Genomic DNA, 26,323 nt, shown 5'->3' with positions numbered 1-26,323 from the left:
GCCCTCTGTTCAGTGGGTGACTTTATGTCTGTTCTTTAATTAGTCCCCCAGTGGTCACTGTTTTGTGCCCCATCTAGGGGATAGGGTGTAATGGGGGAAGGTGTGGACCCGACACTAAGTTCCTAGAGGGTGGACATTCCCATTAGGGGTTAGGGGTGCAGTTAGGGATGGGATTCGGGTTAGGGGTGCAGTTAGGGATGGGATTCGGGTTAGGGGTGCGGTTAGGGATGGGATTCAGGTTAGGGTTGCGTTATCTATTTGGGGACAGATGGATAATCATCCCTCTAGTGTTCACAGTCCCTTTATCCAGAGGTTTTGTGAACAGTCACTTTTTGTTGGCCCATGCTTTCAATTCCCTGGACCTGTCCCTGGCTCTGAGTGGGATCAATGCCTTGGTTCTTTTCCCGTGGTGGTTGTGTGTCTTGAATGCATCCTGGAGCAAGTTTCTACTTTTTGTAAAGTGGGTGACCTATTTCTGCTCTTTAGTAGGTCCCTCCATGGTTGGGGTTGTTTGTTCCCTCCTTGAGTTGGGGATTAGTGGGAGAAAAATCTGGTGGTGAGTCTATGTTTAATGTTTCCAGTGGGTGAGCCTCCCCATTTCAGGGGTGGAATTGAGAGTGGAGGTTGGGGATTGGAGTTCAGGGTCAGGATTGAGCATGGGGTTGGGGCCTGGGTTAGGTATTGTGGGTGGGGGTTGGGGCTCAAGGTTGGGATTGAGGGTGTGGCTGGGGCCCAGGGTGGACCCTGGAGTAGGGCTAGAAGATAGAAAGTCAGCAGTACAACAGTCCCAAATAGTTGTAATTACTCCTTTTCATTCAGACCCCAACTGATCGAATGTTACACCTTCATGCTATTTTTTTCTCATTCATGAACCCTAGTGGTGAATTCTAAGCTTTGCATCTCTCCTGTGAGGATGCATCTCTCTCGTCAGTCCTACAAACCTTCCAATAATCTTGTGTCAGTGCATTCTCAGCACCGGGGTGCATTTTTCATCAACATCCATATAGTAGAACTGTACATCAATGCTGTTCCAACAAAATGAAACGAGTTTTCAAGTTTTATTTCTTTATATTGGACCACTGTCTCCAAAGCCCTGATGCTTGATGGTCAAACCAAGGTTTTGGTAACATTTTTAATTATGGCTTTTCTGTTCGAAAACTACTGTGATAAAATTCTGTCAGACAGTATATTGACAATCTTCACAATCTGCACATTCACCTGTTACCTTTCCACGCACTTCTTGCCCTAACCCATCCGCAGACCAAATGATTTCTAACCAGATCACAAGATATAGGAGTAGAAGTTGGCCCATTAAGTCTGCTCAGCCATTCTATCATGAGCTAATCCATTCTCCCACTCAGCCCCACTCCCCGTAACCCTTGATGACCTGATGAATGAAATATCTGTCAATCTCTGCCTTAAATTCATCCAGCGACCTCGCTTCCACAGCCGCCTGTGGCCATAAGTTCCACAGACTCATGACCCTCTGACTAAAGAAATTTTTCCACATCTGTTTTAAATTGATGCCCTTTTATCCTGAAGTTGTGCCTTCTTGTCCTAGACTCACCCTACCATGAGCAACATCCTTGGCACATCTACTCTGTCCAGACCTCTCAGCATTCGAAATGTCTTTATGTGGGCCCCCCCCCCCCAATCCTTCTGTATTCCAATGATACAGTCCTAGAGCCAACAACTGTTCACAGTTATTGATCTTCATTTTAATCCACATTTGCAACAGCAAATACCAGCTGGTAATTTTGGGCCTTTCCTGGATCATTATATTATCAATTGTATATAATATACATTTAGTTTAGGAGGATTATTTTGTTTCAATGGGGGGAAAAAAGCATTCTTTTCATCTACTTAATTGAATTGTTTGTGTCCTGAGGCTTTATCCATCAGAATTATATTGACTGTGTCTTGGCTCTTCAGCTGTTGATGAATCTTTATTTATCTTTAAAAATCCATTTAATGTAATTAGTAGTCAGCTTGTGTGTTTCACTGGTCAATAGGCAACCCATTAATTGTACCACAGATATGCAGTGGGAGAACAGATAATATGTTGTTGGAGTGCTGTACGTCAAAATAAAATCGCAGAGATGTGGAATCTCTCATTTAAAGAGTGTATGGCTTTATCCAGGGAATATCCCTGGATCTGTCCCTTTTATGTATGTGTGATCAGAAATTATAGTCCCTTTCACACTGGCAAGTGGTCCCAGGAATTAACAGCCAATTGGCCTAAAAAGTGTTGAGTTTGGAAGGAAAATAGTCTCAATGCCAGCATGAGATGATGTTATCTCACACCGGGAATAGACGGCCTTGGCCCCTAGTGCAATCCCTGGTGTCTGCAGACGCCAATGTTGCAATCAGGCAAGTGTAGAAGGGGCAGTTGCATTCTGGTATAGAAATGACTCAAGTTTTTTTCATGAGTGTGGGAACGTGAAGGAAGAAAAGATTAAAATGAACTTTGCCATGGGAAAGTTGCAGCAGGAGAGGGAGAGGAAATAAATAGCAAGGGCGGACAATTTTTAAACAGCATGGAAAAGTTGGTAGCACTATAGCGTACAATTTACAAAGACGGGGTGGGGGAAAGCAATGGCAGACCTGAATTCCCATAATGCTGTGCAGCAGAGAAACGCCTCCATGAGTGCTCTGTGCATGAAGCCATGCATACAGCCCTTTCTCTGCCACAAAGAATTCTGGGAGGGCAGGTCCACCATCACTTTTTCCCACGGTCTTTATAAATAATGTGCAATAGAGCTACCAGCTTTCCCATGCTGTATAAATTGTACGCGATAGCACTTATAAATTGCACATGATAGCACTAACAACTTCCTCACACTGTATAAATAGTGCACAAAAGCACACCCATCTTCCCCCCACCCATTTAAAAATTGTTTGCTATTCCTATTTATTTCTAGCACTTTCCCACGGTCCCTTATAAAGGTTTATGTAGGTCGGCACAACAACAAGGCTTGAAAGGCTCGTACTGGGCTGTACATAAAACTTAATTATGTTATAATTAGGCATGATTAATTTTGTTCAAATATAAGATCATGATACATTGATCAGGATTTAGGGCAGGTCCACCATCGCTCGATGCGTCATTGACATCACCAGTAGAATATGGAACAATCCTAACCCGGGGATGGCTCCTTGCAAGTGTGAACACGTATAATATCCCATTTAGTAGTGGTCCAGTGTGAACAGCCAAAGAACCATTCCTATCCCAGGACACTGAATGACTGATTTAGTGAGTGGGATACAAATGTGAAAGGAGCTTATGTTAACTACCTGTGAATAGAGAAAGATGTTTAAAATCAAGAGCGAGCTTCTGTTCTTTAGAGAAATGTAGATGAATAGAACTCAGCAGACAAATATTTGCTGGAGGAACTCAGCAGATCAGACACTGTTCATGGGTAGAAATGGTCAGTCAATATTTCACGTCTGAACCCTTTATCAAGTCTTATCAGTTCACAATTTAGCAGTTTGGTTGTGTTCTTGTTTACTAAACTCTCTGCCTCCACAGAAAGGATTCACTCCTCTTTACATGGCAGCCCAAGAGAACCATCTGGAGGTTGTGAAGTTCCTTCTCGAAAATGGTGCTAACCAGAACGTGGCCACGGAGGTAAGTCCCAACGCTGCACTCGTCGCTGGTCCCAGCCCTTGCCCTGGGGAAGGGTCTTCTCTGCACTGTAGGGTGTGTCACTGGGTTCCTGCACTCCACCAGGCCTCCTCTCACTCCAGCATCTCCTGAAGTGTCATCTCCTGGACTTCCAAACACATCCACATGCCAGAACTGGAAGGCTAGTCTGTTAGGATTTGGCACTCCCCTTCCGAGAAACATCTGGGTTATTGGACCATCTTAGAAGGCACCAACATTTACCCTGTGGAATGAAACCTGAAAGTTTGCAGATGCTGTGATTGTAGTAAAAACGGAAAATGCTGGAGGAACATAGAACATTACAGGCCTGCTGGGCCTCGCTGTTGAGCCGAGCAATATATTCCAACCAAAAAAAACTAGACCCTCCCTACCCCATAACCCTCTATTTTCCTTCCATCCATGTGCCTGTCTAAGAGTATCTTAAATGCCCCTAATGTCCACCACAACCCCTGGCCCGCCACTCTCTCTGTACATATATATAAAAAAAATTACCCCTGATGTCTCCCATATCTCCCCTAAACTTTTCTCCCTTCACTTTGAACAGAACTCAGCAGGTCACGCAGCATCCATAGGAGATATATAATGAAGGTTTCAGGCCTGATGCATTCGTCAAGGTGCCCTGTAGGAGGGCTCAGGCCCAAAATGTTGGACACTGTGAGAACAGCTGGGTTCCTCCATTTTTGTGTTTTTACGACATTCACTGAGTGATTGATTACCTCTTGGCAAACAGAATCTGTGCAATACATGTTGTGAAATTATAGCTACATTTCATCTTTGGTTTAAATGTACCATTTCGAACAGCGCAGAAAGACTACTGTATTTTAAAAATTTAGACCTACAGCACAGTAACAGGCCCTTCCAGCTCACGAGTCCATGCTGCCCAATTGTGCTACAACTCCTGTACATTTTGAAGGGTGGAAGGAAATGGGAGTCCCCAGAGGAAATGCATGCAGACACGAGGAGAATGTACAAACTCCTTACAGATGTGCTGTATTCGAACTCTGGGTCGCTGGCACTGTGATAGCATTGCTATAAACACCATGCTATCTCTGCTGACCCTTGAGATCATCTAACTTTGGACACCTTTCCACTCGCACTGCCCCGATATGGCATTGTATTTTGTCTGATGGAATTGATTATCACCAGCACTCACTTTCACCCGTCCCCCCGAGTTGGTCCTGAATTCCTTGCGACGTCAACCAGCTTGTCCCCCTCCTCACCGCCATCTCCTAGTTTGTTTGCTGTTTTTTGTCCCAGGATGGATTCACACCTCTGGCTGTTGCGCTGCAGCAGGGACACGAGAATGTGGTGGCTGTTCTGATAAACTTCGGGACCAAAGGGAAGGTGTGTCTCCCCGCCCTGCACATTGCAGCACGCAATGATGACACGAGGACTGCAGCAGTCCTGCTGCAGAACGACCCCAACCCTGATGTCCTATCAAAGGTAAATATGCCAGGGGAATGGAACTCTCTGTCAGAGAAGGGTGTGGAGGTGAAACCTGGGGTCCATTTGGGTTCGGCTTTATTCATCAGAACAGTTGGAGTGAACTTTCTATGATTGCCATTCTTTGAAATGCAGGCTGACAAAGTAGAGGGAACAATCTCCTAGGCTTAGATATTGGAGTTGACTTCCAATGAGTATGATCCACCACAAGCCATCAAAATGGCCCTTTACCCAATCCTGGTCTCCTGTAGCTTGATCTCACAACTTTGGGGCTCGTTTTAGACTGGTTTTGAACAGGGCCTCAATTCTTAGCCACACTCAAGAGACCGCGGAGGTTATGGGGTACGTGTACAGTGGACTGCATTTTTGGCATACAACAGCTCAAGGGTGAGTTAATTATACGAGAGGTTCGGCTAATAGGTGAAACCCAAAGCCCACCCAGGCAATGGGAAATTTAAATGTTGATTTGGAATTGATTTATTGTTGATATTGTGAAAACATTCACTGGTGCAATGTCAAGATTCTTCTATTGTCGTGTAATAAAGCAGAAAATGTAATATTACATGAAATCTCCTTTAGTCTAATGTCAGGCAAAGATTCGTTATCAGCTGAAATTGCCTAGTTCCCCTTACTGTTAGAGAAAGAGGAACAAAAGAGAGTGTCTCTTTCCCCCCCACCCCGCCAACCAGAGTCACTGAGGGTCCATGAATTTGCCCGCAGTCTTCAGTTTAAACTATCGGCTCCAGATCCAATCCTCTGATACTATCCGTAAGCCCTCGGCACCCCCTTGCATCTCGGTTCTGATACCTGGTATGCCTTCAGCCAGTCTCCAATATCTACAGCCTGGTGCGGGTCCCTTGACTGCAGTCGGCAGCAGCCCTCAACTTCAGAATTGGTCTGCCACCATGGCCATCATCCTATGAGTTGTCTCCTCTGCCCGTCCTTCTCAAACAATTTGTGGAGAGGAGAGGGTTTATTTTCTGGTGACCTACACCAGCCAACTGCTTCCCCAAGTCTTTGTTAATAACTTTGCTAGAACCTGAGATCATGAGAAATCCTCACTCATCTTAATGCCTTTCTTCCCGTATCACACATAAGTGTATAATATTAAACTAAGATCAGGTTGATCCCGACTGGATAGACTGTTTGGTGGTGACATGTTCATTGTAAACAACTTAATTTCTTGGTGACCATGCCTGGATTCTTTCTGGTCATAGGGAGAAAGTTGCAAGTTCATTACATCACGGTCTACACTAAAGTGGTGCTGGAGATGTGGCAACATTTGCAAACAGCTTCCAACACATCTTCTCCTTGAATGCATGTAATCATTCTCTATACTTCAGGGTGGTTTGACTTGTCTGGAAAGCTTTTCATTTCATCCTGGTTCACATGAAAATAAACTGTTTCCATTCCATTTAGTTCTATCTTAAAGTTCTATTAGTCCTTCAGATCACTCTCCAAGGCATGCCCGCAAACACGGACACTTCTTGGAATGGGTCTGCACAGATGGAATTGAAGAGGCACAGCCTCCCAGGCAGTCAAAGGATCATTCTTGTGACCAACAGATGTGGAAAATAGGTGTCCAGTTCAGCATCTGAGAACCTGAGAAATGGAGAGCGTGTAGAGGAGATTTACCAGTATGTTTCCGGGGTTGCAAAATATGTTTTGTGTTTCATTTTGTATTCTTACATGTGAGTTCTTAGTCAACACGTGGGTGAAGGAAAAGGTTCTTTTAAAGTTGTTGTAAACAGCACCATGAGGCAGGCCGTGAGGCTGCAAGCCTCCATTACAGATCTTACTTCTACAGTCTCTTGCTCTGTGTCATTCCCCTGCTGACAGCCAAGTTAAATCACATGGGAGCTAAAATCCTTGAGGCATTGCTAGTTGCATTGCAAACATGATCACTATCATCACAGGCAGAGCTTGGGCTTTTCTATTTGGAGAGAAGAAGGATGAGACAAGACTTAATAGAGGTCTACAAGATTCTGAGAGGCATAGACAGGGTGAACAGCCAGTGCCTTTTCCCAGGGTGGGAGCAGCAAACATCAGAGGACGTCTGTACAAAGTGAATGGAGGGGAGTTTAGAGGAGACATCAGAGGTAAGGTTTTTTTTACAGAGTTGTGGGTCCCTGGAATGCCTTGCCAGGGGTGGTGGTGGAGGCTGGGTCATTAGGGGCATTTAAGAGACTCATAGACTGGCACATGGATGGAAGAAAAATTGAGGGTTATGAAGTAAGGAGGGATTTTTGGTAAGGATATGTAGGTCGACATAACATTGTGAGCCGAAGGGCCTGTACTGTGCTGCAGAGTTCTATAAATGTCAGAATAAAATTTAGAATATTAATTTAATAAAGTAATGCGAGTCAAAACTTATTTCATATTTTCCATCTTTCTTTAAAATTTACTGTACAGACTCACTGTATGTGGTTTATACTCGCTCTGTGAACCTGCCTTCCCAGGAATTAATGTGGTGATCATTGCATCATTCCCTCAATAGTAAATATATCCTTCCTTTGGGAGGGAGACCAGTTCTGTACATTCTGTTCCTTGTGCAACCCCACCAGGGCCCTGTATAATTGGAGCAAGACGGGTCTACTTTTAGACTCAAATGGTCCTGCAATGTCCTGCTTCCTACTTGACTGTGGTACCTGCATGTGAACTTGTGACGGTTCACATACAGGGATATGCAAATCTCCCTAAACACAAGCAATCTCCTACACCTTTGGGGGAAGAAACGTGGTACCATAGTGCACATTTCTGCATTAAATTCTGTCTGCTGTGTTGCCCCCTATTCTTTACCTGTCTCTGAAACGTCTGCATGATCTTCACTGCCCAGACAGCTACTGAGCTTTGCATCACCAGCACGGTAGCAGACCCATTTGGCCCACAAACCCGTGCCGCCCAATTAACCTACAATTCCCAATGCATTTTGAACGATGGGAGGAAATCTGAACTCCCGGAGGAAACCCATGCAGACTCGGGGAGAAACTCCTTACGGCCGGCACAGAATTCGAACCTAGTCCCAATCGCTGGCGCTGTAACAGCTACCTGTGCTGCCCCCACAGTTGAGATCTCTGAAGTTAAGACAACCATAGATGGCTGAATATGTAGTTAATAAATGTGTTTTTAACCTATGTGTGTTCAACCTCATGTACAATCACCAGTATGTCAGCAGGACATTGTGAGATCTCTCATGGTTGATGACTGTCTTTAATGGAAAATAATGCAGTAAATCAGAGCAAAACAAGGAAGTCTGCAGCTGCTGTAATTGTAATAAACACAGATGCTGCAGGATCTCACGGCGTCCATAGGAGGCAAAGATATATAATCAACATTTCGGGGCTGAGCCCTTTGTCATTGGTTATATTATCTTTGCTTCCTATGGACGCAGCGGGACCTGCTGAGTTTCTCCAGCAAATTGGTGCAGTAAATATGTATGTGCTAAGGACAGTGTGTACATTTGGCCTGACGTTGGAAGTGCCGTTGAACTAACCACAGCTGCTAGTTCAGTGTTGACGGCCCTTTTTTTTTAAAGGGTTGTTTTGTCGGTGGCTCTATCCTTGCCCGTGGTCTGAGTAAACAGCAATACTAATAGCCTGTGGACACTGCAGTCAGGACTGATGGATTTGACAGCATTCCAATGTGGAAAGCTTTTCTGACTTCTGCATTCCTTGTGGTCTGTCTGGCACATCCACATCCCACAGGATACACTGGAGTCCATCTAACTGCTACCCTGATGCCAGTTCTACACTCAATATAGAATAAAAGTGCATTCTCGAAAGGAAGGGTGAGGTTAATGGACCATTATGCCTAATTGAATAGCGAGATTGGCTGTACTGCTCTGCTCCGGGAGACATCAATAATGACTGAAGTGTCTCTGCACTCACAACCTCACAAGTCACAGAAACCAGCTCATTATTGTTCTCATTTCAGACTGGCTTTACTCCGCTTCACATCGCAGCGCACTATGAGAAGCTGAACGTGGCTCACATGTTATTGTCGCGAGGGGCCAACATCAACTTCACACCCAAGGTAGGAGAAAATAAGAATTTTGGGTCCATGCTGTTGTGTGGACTTCCTTGGTCTCCCCCGTCACCCTCTTTTCTCCCTGTCAGCCCAGCTTTATAACCCAAGGAAGTCTAGGTGACCTTTGGTACGGCAAGGAGAGACAAACCTCCACCTCTGGAGCAAGAGGCAGCTGGTTCAATTCATAATGACGCAGAAAGGGTTAACAGCAAATGAACTGGAGTCCTGAACCAGCCAGTTGTGAGCCTCTGGCAGGACCAGTGCTGGGGAAAGTCTGCATGCTTTGTGCCTCAGGGCTTACTGACTGGATGTTGGCTGGGAATTATCGGGATTTCTCGGATGGGGAGGGCAGGCGTATTTGGGAAGGAGCTAACGGAGACACCCTCAGCAGAAACTGAAGGAAAGAGGGAAGGGATAGGAAGCAAAGGTTATCAGGAGAGGCCACCTATTCTGGACACAACAGGAAGCTGAACACGTTTTGAATTTGTCAGCAAGGTGAATGCTATTTTTCTAAGAGGACCTTGTGGAATCAGAGAATCACTGACATGGATCGTGTTGGAGGAGCTAACTGGTTCTTAGAGTTCTATGCAAGTCATTGTCACCCTTCGATTCAGGCACAGGATCATACCCAGATGCAATTCTGCATAAGTTATCCAACAAGCTTACTGCCTCCTATCACCCTTTTAGACCAGGTGTTTGCAACCATTTTTTTTTTTAACTCACATACCACCTGAAGTAACCCTTACTAACCACAGTGCACCTGTGGCATAGGATGTCATTAGCTTTGTGGTTAGTAAGGCGAGCTCTCCACTGGCCACCGTGGCAGAGGTGCACCAAAGAAGAGATACAAGGACTGCCTAAAGAAATCTCTTGGTGCCTGCCCCATTGACCCCCGCCAGTGGGCTGATGTCGCCTCCAACCGTGCCTCTTGGCGCCTCACAGTTCGGCTGCAGCAACCTCCTTTGAAGAAGACCGCAGAGCCCACCTCACTGACAAAAGGCAAAGGAGGGAAAAACCCAACCCTTTTCCCCTGCAACCGCTGCAACCGTGTCTGCCTGTCCCGCATCGGACTTGTCAGCCACAAACGAGCCTGCAGCTGACGTGGACATTTACCCCCTCCATAAATCTTCATCCGCGAAGCCAAGCCAAAGAAAGAAAGTAAGGGATTACTTCAGGTGGTATGAGAGTGGGGAAAATAAGGTTGTGAGCCATTGTTTGGAGGAGCAACCTTCATACCCAAGTATATGTACTTATACACTGCAGTCTTTGATATAGAGCGTCACGAATGTTTCAATTGAATTATTTATTTTCATGAGAAGCAAAGCAAAGTGAAAAGCTTTATTTTACATGCTGTCCAGACAAGTCAACTCAGACCAGTCCAGCAATAATAAAGCAAAAGTGCAGGGTAGAGAGAACAGTGCAGGGTCTAGAATTACAAAGGCAATGCAGGGTATAGAGAAAATCACCGTTAAATCGGTGCAAGAGCATTCAGTTTTCCCAGTGAGAGGTCCATTTAAGAGTCTGATAACAGCAGGACAAAAACTATCCTTGAACCTGGAGCCTCTGATCTGAATGTGCAAAGAGCTTCAGGGTTATTCCTAGGCTGGGCAGTGAACACCCTCTCCCAATGTGTGACTAGTGGATTCCGGACACAGAATGAGTCCACACTTGCCCTGCAGACATCTTGGCATCCATTTCTTGCCTTCAATCTGGGCAATTGCCACTCAGTGTGTCAGCTGCTTCGCGAGGGAGTAAACCAGATCTAGATCTGGATCCTGTAATGTGAGATTAAGATCAGTTGTGGAGGCTCGTGGCCCATGGAGCACAAACAGAAGGGTTTTATTTTAAGTGAGGTGACAGTGGACCAGGGAGATTCAATGTGAATTCAGGCTCATAATAAGGAGAGGTTGGATCTGGTGAGACCTGTTTCCTTGGAGTATAAAAGTGACCCTACAGACATACAAAATCATGAGGTGAATGATCACAGACTTTTCCCTGGGGTTTGGGAGTCTAAAACTAGAGGGCTGTAGTCGCACTAGGCACGCAGCGAGCGAAAGAACCATGCAGAGTCGAAAGTGAGTTGAACCAACTGGCTTTAATAGAAATTTCGCGTGTATTTAAATCCCTCGGAACCTAATGATCCTTGTGACTCTCAGGACCTTTATGATGTCAGCTGCCAGGCTGTGGGCTTGCCCTGCACCCAGAGCTCTCAGTTAGATCTGCTACGGCTTGCCCATGACTCCGCGAGCCACCACAGGGCATAGATTTAAGGTGAGAGGGAAAAGATTTAAAAGGTCCCAGCTCTTTTCATACTGAGGGTGGTGAGTGTGCGGAATGAGTTCCCTTTAGCGGTAGAGGCTGGTACATTTACAACGTTTAAAAGATATATAGGCAGATACATGTATTGGGAATATTTAGAAGGACCTGGATCAAATGTGGGCAAATGGGATGAGTTCAGGGAGACAACTTGGTTGTCATGAATGAGTTGGGAAAGGGCCTACTTCTGTTATGTGCGACTCCACGAGTCTTCTATTTTTTTCACGTTTGTTCTGTTCAGAATGGAATCACAGCGCTGCACATTGCTTCACGAAGAGGGAACACCAACATGGTCCGGTTTCTGCTGGATCGAGAAGCCCAGATTGATGCCCGTACAAAGGTGGGTGCAACTGGGGGGGGGGGGGGGGGGTTGGTGGGGGAGGGGGGATGTGAGCTTCTTCACATAGTGAGGGACAAAACAGTTTCCTAACCATGGGAAAAATCACCTAAGCTTTCCAGGGAAGAGTATTTAAATTAAACATCAGATCCTTAGAGGGAGACAGATGAAATACAGAAATCTTTTTGAACAAATCTTTTTGAAACACTCGACAAATTCTGAAGACGTTTGGGGTTTGTGGGTATATTTGGGCAGCGTGGGCTGGAAGGGCCTGGTACTGTCCTGTATAATTAAATTTTAAAATTTAAAGCTCCCAACCTATAACGTTAATTGACCATTTCTACCCACAGATGCTGCCCGACCCCTTGAGTACCCCAGGCAGCTCATAGTTTGCTCATAGTTCAGCATCTGCAGTTATTTTGTTCTTCAATGGATATAGTGCTTTGGGTTTCCAAAAGGCGTTCAATGAAGTGTCATGTAAAAAGGGGCCTGCACAAAATAAGACCTTGGAGGTACCACTTAGTGGTTTGGCTAACTAACAGTAAAGAAAGAAATGTAATTATTTTACTAAAGAAAGAAATGTAATTATTTTACATCGGCAAGGCATACATTGTGGGCTGGGGCCTGAAATAATTCTAATCTATACCAATGACTTGAATGAAAGGACACGAATACAATGACAAGTTCGAAAGTGAGTTGTGAGGAAGATGCAAAGGGGTTTTGAAAGGGAGAGAGTAGGCAAGAATTTGGCAGGCAGAACACGTAGGGAAATCTGAGATTATCTGCTTCGGAAGGGAGAAGAGCAGAATATTGTTTCAATGATGACAGATTACAAAATGTTACAGTATTTCACATAATCCTGAGGTCCGTGCGCATGCCTTGGATTCATTTATTGAATTACAAAGAATGAATTTGCAATCAATCGATTTTAACTCTAGTTAGCTATTTGAGGTATTGTGACCAATTCTGAATATAACATTAAGGAAGAAGAACGGTTAGTACAGCGCTGTTACAGGGCCGTGACCCGGGCTCAAATCCGGCGCTGTCCACAGGGAGTTTGTGCGTTCTCCCCATGTCTGCATGGGTTTCCTCCAGGTGCTCCAGTTTCCTCCCACCCTTCAAAATCCCTACCGGGGTTGTAGGTCAATTGGGGCATTTTGGAGGCTTGGGCTCATGGGCCGGAAGGACCTGCTACTGCATTGTATGTTTAAATTTTTAAAGAATGATACCAGAAGTCAGATACAGTAACTGTTGGGAAGGATTTAGTGCTTGAAACCACTCATGTAGAAGAGGCAGGAAGGAGAGATGTCCCAGTTAAATTCCAGTGGGGTTTGATAGGATAGGTGTTTCCACTTTTGGAACAACGCAGGTTCAGAGGTTGTAAATCCAATGGGAAGTCGGGAGAATGATCAGGCACTGAAGTATCTGCCCTTAACAACTTTCACGGGGAGCCTTGTTAAATCCATGAGTGAGAATTGAGCAGAAGGATAAAAGAGGTGAAGTGAATAGGAGGAATTGACCTCCAGCACAGATCTGATGAACCAAAGAGTCTTTAACTGGGCTGACCTATTGGGCACTCAGAAGTGAAACCACTCTGGTATGACTTTCTCTGACCTACCTTTCCTATCTCTCCCTGCTAACCCTAAACCCCAGCCCATTGTCAAGTTTATTGGCCTCTGATTGCACAAGTACAACCTGACGAATCAGGGTTCTCCAGTCCTTGGTGCAAAACACACAGACAGACAACCAGACATAACACGCACACAGATAAACAATACCTAGACAGGACTACTATTCCTATATACAAATAAATAAATATTATTCCATGAATATGAGAGTCTCGGAGGGTGAGTGAGCAGTTCCTTTGGTCATTCAGCATTTTCTCTCTGCCTGTGGGAAGAAGCTGTTCCTCAGCCTGGTGGTGCTGGCTCCAATACTCTTGTATCTCTTTCCTGACGGGAGTAACTGAGAAATGCTCTGTGCCAGATAGAAGGGAAACTCATCGATTTTGCGCATCCTTTTCAGACAACAATCCTGATAGAAAACATCAATGTGTGTGTGTGGGGGGGTGGGGGAAAGGAGGTAGACTCCAGTGATCCTCTCTGCCACTTTTATTTTATGTTCCTGTGGATTGACCTCTGATCCATTTCTCTGCAGCAACCGTATCACACTGTGATACAGCCAGCCAGGACTTTCTTGATAGAGCTCCTTGAGAAGGTTGATATGATGGTGGCCGGTAGCCTTGCCCACTTCAGTCTTCTCAGGAAGTGTCACACTCATCCCTGCATTTACCACAGTCTGCAGCCACCCCAGCGTATGTGGACTGCATCTGGAAGGCACCTACAGCTCTCTGGCCAGTGTCATTCAGGCTGTAGACCAATAGTTGGGGGGAGACCTCAGACTGTATGAAGTACTGTCTCATCGAAGTGGTGAATGTGCTTGATTGGTTTGTCAGATGCATCCTGACCCTTCCGAATGCATCAAAGCCCTTTGCTAAGACTGGTGTTTACATTGTGTGAGCATGTTCTTTGTGCAGGATGAGTTGACGCCTCTTCACTGCGCTGTCAGGAACGGCCATGTGCAGATTGCTGAGATTCTATTAGATCGCAACGCTCCGATCATGGCCAAGACCAAGGTAAGGGCAGGCAAGTTGGACAGAGAAGGCAGCACAAGGTCCACACTACCCCACACCCACTTGGTCTGGGTGTGACTTCCGAAGGCTATTTTAAATACAAGCCATGGTACATCCAGGCAAATCATTCATGGTGCTGGTTCCAATCAGACTTCTAACTCCACACCCTAGTCCCGTCCCCATCCTGTTCTGATCCATCCCCGACCCAGCCCCAAACTCCAGTTCCTGCACTCCCTTGCTCACAGACTCCAGTTCCATCATTGACCAATCCCACACTGGTTCCTTCAATGCCCCACCAGACTGTTCCTGCTAAGCTACATGCACAGACTACCCTCCCATTTATAATACAGTCAAAGCAAATTAGTCGGGTGACAGGCACAAATAGACTATTTATTGTTTTATATATTGTTGAAATGAAAGAATATTAGGCTCTATGTAATCATCCATGTATGTTTTCTTGGTGAGTGTCTGGCAGTGGTTTTCAAACTGCCCCCTAAATCCACATTCCACCTTCGGTATTCCTTATGCCATCGGTGCTCCGTGATTAGTAAGGGATTGCTTAAGGTGTGACGTAGGTGGGAAGAAAAAGTTTGAAAACCACTGTTTTAATCGTCCCTAATCGACTCGTTCTGTGCACGGTTTCATAACTTTAAAGGAAATGGGCAAATGACAATTTTTCTCAAGCAAAATATTTCAGTAACAATTGGATCTAGACCAGTGATTCTCAACCTTCCCTTCCCACTCACATCCCGCCTTAAGCAATCCCTTATTAATCACAGACCACCTATGGCATAGGGATTACTTAAGGTAGAATGTGAGTTTGGGGGGTAGTTTGAAAATCACTGCTGTGTGGTGTGTCTACCAGGCCAGGCATACACTTTGTGCCATCATCCCTATGTCTCTAATACCGCATGGGCTTGTGTGATTAATCTATGTGTTGGTGCATGTTGGTTCTTGGGATGTGTGTGCTGACTCCTTGTTTAAATGAATGTATGGATTTACACCTGGTGTGAAGTAAGACAGCAGGTGCCAGGAGTCTGGCTGGTCCATCCTGCCTCCACCATGGATGCACTGTGTGCTGCCAATTCTCTCTTCCTCCCTTTCCCTGCAGAATGGCCTCTCCCCCATCCACATGGCAGCTCAGGGTGACCACCTGGACTGCGTCCGACTCCTGCTCCAGTACAAAGCTGAAATTGATGACGTCACACTCGACAACCTGACCCCACTCCATGTGGCTGCTCACTGTGGGCACCACAAGGTGGCCAAGGTCCTTCTGGACAAGGGAGCAAGACCCAGTGCCAGGGCTCTGGTGAGTCTGCATGTGAAAGAAGAGATTGATTAGGAACAAATACCGGATCTGCTCCATTAAGGAGAAAAATATGGTGTCAATAGACAAGCTTTCCCCAATGTTAGTATCCTAAACCTCCACGGCGCCATTTCCCTCATCCTCCAGATATTCTCTCAAAGATAACCCCTTTGACCAACCTGGTCACCTGATTGATGCCTTCTCCATCTGGACATGCATTTCCATCTACTAAGCACTCCATAAGACAACAAGACAGAATCAATGGACTGAATGGCCTATTTCTGTTCTTAAGTCTTATGATCTTATGGACATGAGGGGAAAAAATAGGCTATTCAGCCCATTGAGTCTGCCCCGCCATTTAATAATAAGCTGATCCATTTCCCTACTCAGCCTCACTGCCCGACCTTCTCCCCACATTGCCATCAACTGCCCCCAGGTTCTCCCACTCACCTTACGCACAAGGGGCAAATTTATAGTGGCCAATTAACCCACCAACCTGCACAACTTTCATTTTGTTGTCAGCGCGATGGAAATGCAAGTTTTTATTTTTGTTAATCATGGAATGGCAAGTTTACACTCAATGTTAATTTCTTGTCATGCACATTGTACAATGTACACATACCTGCAGCCAAACAGATAGTTGTGAAGAAAAACTATATCAGTCAACTAATTAAATTAAATTTAAAGAGACAATAAATCGCAAGATAACTAATAAATATTCACAACAATCCTGTGCCAGCAAAGTGACTTGGAACAGTGCAGACAGTCCTTTTTGGGGTGTGAATAGTGTAACATGGGGAGGTTTCAGACCCTGATCGCTGTTTGAAAGAGACTGCTCTTGAACCTAGAAGTGCAGGTCTTCAGGCTTTTGTACTTTCTGGCCGAAGGGACCAGTGAGAAAAGGTTGTGAGTAGGATGATGGGGGGTCCTTTATGAGGTCGGCCGCCTTCTTGAGGTAGGGCCTCACGTAGATGTATTCCGTGGACAGAACGTCTGAGCCTGTGATGGTTAGTTTGCCGTGTTCTATTCCTGCCCCAACCCCATCACCAAATGAATCGGCCCATGGTAGGCGAGAGAATCGCCCAATTGAAGTGGAGCCTGATCAGCATGGATGATTTGGGCCAAAGGGCCTCTTTCATGCAACACAACACAATGGCACTCAACTTCAGTGTTGCTCCCTCATGTCAGGGTTGCGCTGCGTTATTCACTAGAGCTTGCTGAATCTAATATTCCACCTCGCTGTCCATTTTTTAGAATGGTTTCACTCCGCTGCATATCGCATGCAAGAAGAATCACGTCAGAGTGATGGATCTGCTACTGAAACACGGAGCCTCACTGGAAGCTGTAACTGAGGTGAGTGGGGTGGGGGGGGCACAAGAATTTGCTCTGTAAAAACTTCAACTGCAGTAAAATTCCCATTCTACAGAATTCTAGCATCCGACAACCCCAAGCAACCAATCAAAAAAAATTGGAGTATATAAATAAATAAATGCCATTTCCAATTATTCTGCTTTCTATTGAAAGAGGATCCACCTTTCTTGAATTAAAGATCCTGACATTAGAATGGAAGGAAGACACTGTCTTGGGATGAGATTCCCAAGCATAAGATATCTAATGGAGAGGAAAGGAGATCTCGACCTCTGCTTTCTGCTGTATTTCAAAAGCAAAATTCCGATATTAATAGAAATCAAAAATGTTGCTTATTGTTCTCTGTACTGAAATACAGAGGGGAAAAAGCTTTGTTTTAGATAATGTTGGCAGCTTTCCCGATGAAGTGGGACGTTTTGATGCAGTTGATGGGGAGGGGGAGGAGGAGGAGGAGGTTGGTGTGAGATGGTCTTGGGCAGGGTGGTTTCCTGAACCACACTCTGATGTATTCAGATAGGATACTTTCTGTAATTATTAGTGAGAGACATTGGAGATGTCTTTAGGTTTCTTAGGAAGGCAAGGTGTTCATGCACCACCTTGGCCTTGCCATGAACATGGTTAGAGCAGAGCTGATTGTTGATGATATTTCCACCTAAAAGCACCTGAAAATCTGTCCCATCTCACCCTCAGCACTGTGGTTACGGATTGTAAAATCAGCAAATGCTGGAAAATCTCAGCGGCAGCTGCGAAGAGAGAGAAAGAAACAGAGTGAACGTCTCAGATCATGGTCCCTTTGTCAGTTGCGATGAAAGGTCTTTGACCTGAAACGTTAATTCTGCGCCTCTCTCCACAGCTGCTGCCTGACCTGCTGAGTATTTCCCGGGTTTTCTGATTTTGTTTAGCATTCTGTTCTGAAGAGGGCCATGAATGAAAGGGAAGAGCTGGCATCAGCTTCTGAATCCAAAGGAAGGACAGGAAGTAAGTCGTATCGTTTATTGTTATATTTAGACCTACAGCATGGTAACAGGACCTTCCTTCCCAGGATCCTGTGCCCCCGAAATACACCAATTAGTCTACCAACCCGATCCGTTTTGGAGGGTGGGAGAAAACTGGAGCACCCAGGGAAACCCACACAGACGCGGGGAGAATGTGCAAACTCTTTTCAGACTGTGTCGGATGAGAACCCTGCTTGCTGGTGTTGTTTAAGCGTGATTCATTCACCACACCGCCCGACTCGATGAGTTCTTAGAAATTATTTAAAAATTTAGACATGCAGCACGGTAACAAGCCATTTAAGCCCATGAGTCTGCGTTGCCCAATTTACACCCCATTAACCTACACCCCTGGTACGTTTTGATTGGTGGGAGAAGACCGGAGCCCCTGGAGAAAATCCATGCAGACACGGGGAAAATGTACAAACTCCTCATAGTGCGGGATTCGAGCCCCGGTCTGGTCCTGATCGCTGTAAAGGCGTTGGGCTAGCCGCTACACCAACCGTGAATATTACCTGGATAACCACCTCAAAATGAGGGAGCTGGCCAATGACCCCAGCAAATGGAGCAGAACACACATCCCGAGGTGTGAGGTGGAGATGATGAACAGTTTCAAAATAGGAGAAGAGGTCGCCAACAATCCACCCCAGTCCAACCACATTGACGCCATAATGAAGAATTCAAAGCAATAGCTCAAAGTGTTCAGAAGCCAAGGTCTTTTCCCAATTCTTTTTAACAGATACACCACAAAAGGTATCAGCGATAAATAAAATATAATCTAAAGTGACCATGTGGTGTCTTTTCAAGGAAGAAGATCAATGGCCTGAGCTGGTGAAGTGGAAGGTAAACCGTTGGGTCTGTCCAGCACATTAATAAACTTATAAATTGCATCTCCCTCCCTCTGTTTTACAGTCAGGGTTGACGCCGCTCCACGTTGCTGCCTTCATGGGAAACCTCAATGTTGTCACCAAGTTGCTACAGCATGGAGCCTCCCCCAACGTGTCCAATGTGGTGAGTGGTTGGCACTGAATATGGGTTGGAGTTTAGAAGAATGAGAGATGGTCTTACTGAAATGTGGGGCATTCTGAGGAACACTGATGAGGTGAGAGGATTTTTCTCAGAGGTATTTGGAGGGAATGATGTTGAAATGACTTGTCACTTCAGATGGAGGAGAGGAGGAGCTTTGGAATTTTCTGAGGAAGTTGGTGGCAAAAAGGTGTCTTGGACGTCAGTGGTGAAGGTGACAAGGGAGAGGGAGGTAATAAGGTTAGAACAGTCGGGGCAAACGAGTTGAGGGACTGAATGTCCTCCTGCTCCTGTTTTGTATGTTCCTGTCTGCAGCAAATGTCTTTTGCTCGAGACCTGGTTTGCACGATGGCAACATTCATTGAATGTGTTCCTGGGTGTTTTAAAATCATGGATAATAGTGAGATATGTCAAGGCCCTTCAGCCCATTGAGCCTGCACTGACCAGTTCCTGAATCCCACTTTTATTCTCTCCGCATTCTCATAGCACGTCTTTGAGATGTTGTGGGAAAATGAAGCAGCCACCAGAAGCCACCAGAATGAGAGGGGGAACGTGCAAACTCTACACAGACAGCACTTAAAGTTCAGGATTAAATGCCAGGTTACACGCCAATGCAGCTTTATGGCTTGTTGCATTTTTCCGAAAATCTCTGTTCCGCTTGCTATTCAGACACAACAACAAAAAAAAGTCCAGCATCATTTTGGATGTAAGAACCAATTGTGGTCAAATTGGGTTTCTGGCAACATTGCTGACTATCTGGTTCAATTCGGCAGGAGCAAGCAATTCAGCACAAACAGTTGTTGTAGTCCCAGTGAAAGCATACTCTGTGGCTATGGCATCCCGGGTCACCAGGTGACTGTCACATTTACACTGGTCACAACCAGTCTTCACCGCCTCTCGCTCTCCCAGTGATTGATGCATCTCCAGCATTACTGTAACCACCTCTGCTGCGGCTGACCCTGCTCTGCCAGATGTATGGGCTTGGTGGGAGATAGAAAAGCCAAGCGTTACTCCACCATTGGTCCCTGTGCCACCAGGGTCCGTGACCCAAAATGTGGTCCCAGAGCCCACTGCTACCAACCTGTCCCAATCGTCAGCAGTGGAGATAAGACCCCTCGATGCTTCCCATCAGCCATTGATGGCCACACAATCTGGGCCTGCCATGCACTCCCATCTTGGAGCTGGACACTGAACTGATGACCAAGGGAGGTTCTTCCTACCAGCGGATTCACAGAAGGGTGCATTTCATGCTGAGCTCCACTGAGAAACCTGCTGGAATTATCCTGCCCAAAATTTTCTGATTCCTCCAAACCTCCTCAACAACAGGGCCACAGGGGGTTCGTGGCCTCTTCACCATTTCAATCCCAGTTTTCCATCTGAAGGGTGTCTCTTCCAATGGTTAATATTTGGACACCATTACTCTGTTTAAGTGGCTTTCAGACTGGTCAAAGGCACAGAAGTATAGTGATTACTTGGAAGAATAGAAATGTATTGTCTTTAGATAGGTGGTATTCAGAGATGAAGTTTTGTTTGGTTATGGAAAGAAAATCTTTTTCTATACAAGATAAGATGTCTTTTTATGAGTTAAAGTCAACCCCATTTATTGATTATATACAATTTAAATAAGTTTGAACTAATCATTTTCTTTCTTTAAAAAAACTTTTTTTTATTATATATTTTTTCTATATATGTTTTCTTTTTTTTTCTTTTTTTTAGTTTTTTTATTATTAGTTGTTTTTTTTTCGTTTAAGTTCTTTATGTTTTTGTTTTTTTATATATATTTTTACATAATAAAAAATTTTTGGATTAATAATTAATACTTAATATTTTTTTGGTTTTTTCTTATATATAATATCGATCTTTTTTTTTAAGATGTATATTGTTTTTATTATACTAATAGCATTAATTCTTCACTCTTTATCGTGGGGATGGGGGGGGGGTTTAGGGGTTAAAAATAATTTTTTTTTTAGTCTTAGTTTTTAGTTGTTAGGGGGAGATGCCGAGATTGGTATTGTATTAACTATATTACTTTGTACTTGTATTACTTTATTTTGTATTTTTTCTGTACGTGAATTACTTACTTTCTTCATATGTTAAAATTAATAAATAAAGTTTCGAAACAAATAAAATTCTTACAAAAATATTTTAAAAAAAAAGGCACAGGACACAAACCCAATGATGACAAGTGGGATAAATGTAGTCAAGCGCTAAGGTTGGCACAGATAAGATGGGCCAAGGCGTCTCTTTCTGTGCAGTACAATCCTATGACTGTAATGCACAGATGCCAAGATAAAAGTTCTTTCAAGGTCGCTGTGCAGTTTGATAGGGTAAGTAAGAAGACCTAAAGGATGCTGGACTTCATTTATCGGGGGATTGAGTTCGAGAGTTGTGAGATGATGTTGAAGTTCTGTAAATCTCTGGTGAGACCACACGGAACATTGTGTTCAGTTTTGGTCACCTCAATACAGGAAGGATGTGGATGCAAAATAGGGGGTGCAGAGGAGATTTACAATGATTGGAAAATAAGTCTTATGAGGCAAGGTTAGCAGGGGCTTGATAGACATCTACAAGATTATGAGAGGCATGGCTAGGGTAGATGGCCAGCACCTTTCTCCAAGGATGACAGTAGTGAATTACAGATAACATCTATGTAAAGTGAGGGGAGGAAAGTTTAAGGGAGATGTCAGGGGTAAGATTTTTACACAGAGAATTGTGGGTGCCTGGAATATATTGCCAGGAACAGAGGTGGAGGTTGGTACAATAGGGACATTTAAAAATAGGCACATGGATGCAAGAAAAATGGAGGGTTATTGGTGTGGGATAGGGATGGTTGAGCAGGTTTATATGGTTTGGCACCATGTTAGGGGCCAAAGGCCCTGAACTGTTCTATAGGGTTCTCATGTAATCTAAACGTCCCTTGGATTTGATGAGTTTTAAAGGCATCTACGCCAATTTAAATTTCCATTCTTGATTTACACCCAGTTATTCTAAGTTGAGGAGTTCAGGTACATTTTGAATCTCCCTCTGCTTCTCCTGCTCCTTTTTGGGCTGCAGTCTTACATTTTTTGCTGCTTGCTTCTTTGCTTTCTGTTCCCATTGATAGAGGGGGCTGGGGAATACAAGCCAGGCCTTATCCCATCTCCCCCACCCCCCATCCCCCCCAAACCAAGAACTGCGATGGTGTTATCATGCCAGGGAGGTTAAAAAAAAAATGGGGAAACACACAAAGTGCTGGAGGAACTTGGTGGGTCAGGCAGCATCTGCAGAAGCCGATAGACAGTTTGAGTTTCGGGCTGAGACCCTTCCTCAGGAATAAGCCAGATAAATGGGTCTGGGAGAGGATCACAGGTTGATGGGTGAATGGGGGGGGTAGGGGGGAAATGAAATGGAACCAGCTGTAAGATGAGAGGGGATGGGACGAGATGAAGCAGCCTGAGGAAGGTGCAGTCCAATAGGAAGAAGGAAGGCAAGGGGGTTGGGAGCTGGAGGAATGAAGGTATGGGTGACGGCAAGTAGAGATGGTAGAGGAGGGCAGGTGGGAGGCATGGGGCTAAAGAGGAGGAGAAAGTAAGGGGCGGGGTTTGGACTGCTTCAGTGTAGCCCATGGGCCTATCCAAGCTTCCAGATCCCAAACTGAGGGCTCGTGTGAAGCCAAAACCTATGTTTAGACTGAGGTCGTGGACAATGGGTAGCAGGTGTCCTGAGAGCGATCACAAGCCCAGCCATCAACCAACCTCTGCAAGGTCACAGGCCCCCTAACAGCAGGCCTCGACTCGGACTTGGGTCTTCTTCCCAGGAGCCGTTTCTTTGGGGTAAATTTTCTGTTTCCTGTTTATTTTGATTATCTGCTGCAGAAAGTAGAGACTCCATTGCACATGGCAGCCAGAGCGGGGCAGACTGAGGTGGCACGCTTCCTACTCCAAAACAAGGCCCAGGTCGATGCCAAAGCCAAAGTGAGTGTCAGACGAGACCTGTGTCCAGGCGCAAGAGAAAGGGTGGCGTGTGCATGTATGGTGATGAAAGAGATGACAGTGCAAGGATATCTGAATATTTGATAATCAGCATAAACATAGCGTAATTGGGCTTGTGCGTGTGCATGCGTCCCACATTGATTGTGTCTGTTTGCCTGTGTGCATTTGTGTCTGCCTTTAAACACTGTGCATCGTGAAAGGGAGTGGGTGTGTGAGAGTACAAATGTGGTTGCAGTTGTTACTGTTTCTGGGTGTGCGTGTTTGGAGATCCAGTTTCTCATCTCTTTGTCTCCCTGTGTATGATTCGTTCTCGCACAGTAAAGTGTTTTTTGAGTAATGCTGAACTTGATTGAGAATGTTTTGCTTCAAGCCTTTCGCGATGTTTTTGTTTGATCTCATGCATTTTCTCGTTATTTCAGTTTACATGGAAAATTATGTTAAAGCTGAATTTTCTCTGCTCTTCCATTCTTGCTTTCTAACCTCCAGGATGGGGAATTGTGAAGTCACAAGCAGTTGTGCGAACTGCTCTTCAATCATTGGGTCCTATTAATTTGACATTAGCTTTTAACACATTGGCCTACAAGTGCCTTGCTCTATTTACCCTGCTGTCTGAATTGCACTCAGGACATTGGGGTTGATTTTGCTCTCTCATTGAATTTTGAACTAGGTTTTAGGGTGGAACTCATTGAGAAGTGGGAACCAATGGTGTGGACAGGAAAAACTAGTTAACCAATCAGCTGGAAGGATTATTAACAGGCAGCACACAGTTTCCATAAACCCACGAAACGTAAAATATTGACTGACTACTTCCCTTCACGGATGCTGTCTGACCTCCTAAGTTGTTCCAGTAGCTAACTGTTAGCTCAAAATTCTGGCAGATCTTGTATTTCAGCACAGCCTCCGCCGGAAAGGTCAGCTCACTGAAAGTCTGAGTTCAGATAGATAAAAGTTAAGACGAGTCAAACTTATCGTTGTCTGAAGAGGGCGTGCAAAATTGTTGAAGACCCCCCTCTAACACCCTGCAGCCATCAGAGAAGAGATACAGGAGGATCAGAACCACCACCACCAGGCTGAGGAACCGTTTCTTCCCACGGGCAGTGAGGACGCTGAACGACCAAAGGAACTGCTCCCACTCACCATCCGAGACTCTCATATTCACAAAACAATATTTATTTGTATAGATGAAATACTTTGACCTGCATATGTATTGTTTGTCTGTGAGTGTGAGTGTGTGTGTGTGTGTGTGTTATGTCTGGGTGTGTGTCTATGTTTTGCACCGAGGACCGGAGAACACTGTTTTGTTGGGTTGTATTTGACCAATCGATTATCAAGTTTATTGTCGTCTGATTGCACAAGTACAACCCCTCGGTGTAAAACACACAGACACACACACCCAGACATAACACATATTCAGACGGGCAATACATAAACAGGACAAATATTTCATGTGTACAAATAAATATTGTTTCATGAATATGAGAGTTTTGGATGTTTGGCCGTTCAGCATTCTCAGTGCCCGTGGGATGAGTTTTTCCTCGGCCTGGTGGTGCTGGCTTTGATCCTCCTGTATCTCCTTTAAAGCCACAGAAAAATAAAACCTTTGGAAACATTTTCCCATTATAATCTGAAATAATAAAATCTGGAAAATGAAGAAAATCGTCTTCACTTCCAGACAGGAGGTGAAGACATTGAGCTGGTGGAACGGAGCTCATCCCGGACAATCCTTGCAGATTTAATGAACATCCGGTAGCAGAGAGAGCAGCCGGCCCGTGATGTCTCATGGCACGGCAGGACATTGTGGCCTTCCTGCAATCCCTTTGTACTGCTTGATTGAATTTCAATTCCCACACAAACTCTGAGATTTGCATCGTGTACTGTCACAGTTCAAGTTGTCACGTAGCGAGGTGCATCGAGATGATTTGTTTTGTGATCATTCCAGCTAGTTAATCCAAACATAGTACAGTGGTTAAAAGCCCCGGATTGTAGATTCAAAGAGAGAATGGAGTAAAGACAATGTTTATTCACGTGAGGACCGTTTGGGGACATGATAATGGTGGGGGGGGGGGGCCCTTGAATCTGATGGTGCGTGATCTCACCAATGGGAGAGAAGGTAAATGGCTTCTGTCACAGCCTCTGTGCTCCATGCAGGATGATCAGACCCCCCTGCACTGCGCCGCTCGCCTGGGCCACCTGGAGGTCGTCAAGCTCTTGTTGGAGAATGGAGCATGCCCGAAGTCGACGACCACCTCGGGCCACACACCCCTGCACATTGCCTCACGGGAAGGGCATGCAGAAGTGGCAAAAGTCATGCTGGACCACGGCGCTTCGCTGACCAGAATGACAAAGGTACGTGGGCTATTCATTAACAGCTAGTCCATTCAGATCAAAGCAGATGGAGTGAACTTCCCCAAAGGGTAAAGCCACGCACAAAAGTGCTGTGGAAACTCAGCAAGTCACACAGGGTCTACAGGAAGCAAAGATTCAGGCCTGAGGCCTTTGTCAAAAAGCAGGCAGGCGCTTGAAATAAAATGATGAGGGAAAGAGAAGAGAGAAGAAGGGGCAGGAGGAGGAGCACAGGCCAACAGGTCACAGGTAAATATGGGTGGGAGAGTAAAAAAGAAACCTGAGGTGTTAAGAGGGAAGGGATAGGAAAGGGTGGTCAGTCCTCATTTAGACTGGGGCAGAGTTATGGCACCCCAATTGGCCTCGGACAACCTGGGATAAGGAGGATGTCCTGGATACTGTAGAGAGGTAAAAACACAAGGCTGGAGAAACTCAGCAGGTCAAACTTATGTTGCAAAGATAAAGGTATATAACCAAGGTTTCAGGCTTGAGCTCTTCATCAAGGGATGAACTCTATGTCAGCAGGTGCCTGAATAAAGATGACCGAGCAGTGAGAAGAGATTGTGACCAGGGTGATGCAAAGATTAAGATGCATAACCTTGGGCACCTGCCCACATTTTGCTCATTCGTTGATGCAGGGCTCAAGCCCGAAACAGTGGTTCTGTATTTTTATCTTTGCTCTATAAAGAACACTGTTTGACCTGGTGAGTGTCTCCAGCTTGGTGTGTTTACTTCAACCACGGGGTCTGCAGACTTTCATGTTTTGCTACTGTAGAGGTAGGTTTGAATTCAGCAGTATACCCTGAAGAAATAGCCCAGTACAAGTCCTTTGCCACCCAGCTGAAGAACAGAGGGAGATTAGTTGAAAGATCAGTGTCAGGAACGGGGACATGGGAAAT

The 26,323-nt window shown here is 45.1% G+C and overlaps 1 protein-coding gene across 4 annotated transcripts in view; it reads left to right on the top strand.

Annotated features, from left to right (window-relative positions):
- Positions 1 to 26,323, top strand: part of LOC138754171 (ankyrin-1-like) — a 173,468-nt gene that overhangs the window by 64,242 nt on the left and 82,903 nt on the right. For 3 of the 4 annotated variants that reach the window (XM_069918049.1, XM_069918050.1, XM_069918048.1), the window contains exons 1-10: positions 3,533 to 3,628; positions 4,922 to 5,107; positions 9,041 to 9,139; positions 11,691 to 11,789; positions 14,323 to 14,421; positions 15,530 to 15,727; positions 16,979 to 17,077; positions 18,997 to 19,095; positions 22,965 to 23,063; positions 25,230 to 25,427. The exons of the other annotated variant lie outside the window; for it this stretch is intronic. In XM_069918049.1, the coding sequence (XP_069774150.1) occupies positions 3,551 to 3,628; positions 4,922 to 5,107; positions 9,041 to 9,139; positions 11,691 to 11,789; positions 14,323 to 14,421; positions 15,530 to 15,727; positions 16,979 to 17,077; positions 18,997 to 19,095; positions 22,965 to 23,063; positions 25,230 to 25,427 (1,254 nt within the window). In that variant the 5' untranslated portion in view covers positions 3,533 to 3,550. Of the gene's footprint in view, positions 1 to 3,532; positions 3,629 to 4,921; positions 5,108 to 9,040; positions 9,140 to 11,690; positions 11,790 to 14,322; positions 14,422 to 15,529; positions 15,728 to 16,978; positions 17,078 to 18,996; positions 19,096 to 22,964; positions 23,064 to 25,229; positions 25,428 to 26,323 lie in introns of those variants that run through there. 4 annotated transcript variants of the gene reach the window in all.

The sequence above is a fragment of the Narcine bancroftii genome, chromosome 2, assembly GCF_036971445.1.
Source record: "Narcine bancroftii isolate sNarBan1 chromosome 2, sNarBan1.hap1, whole genome shotgun sequence".
NCBI lineage: Eukaryota > Metazoa > Chordata > Chondrichthyes > Torpediniformes > Narcinidae > Narcine > Narcine bancroftii.
Note: the sequence above shows the minus strand (reverse complement) of the source record. Positions and strands in the feature narration are given on the sequence as shown.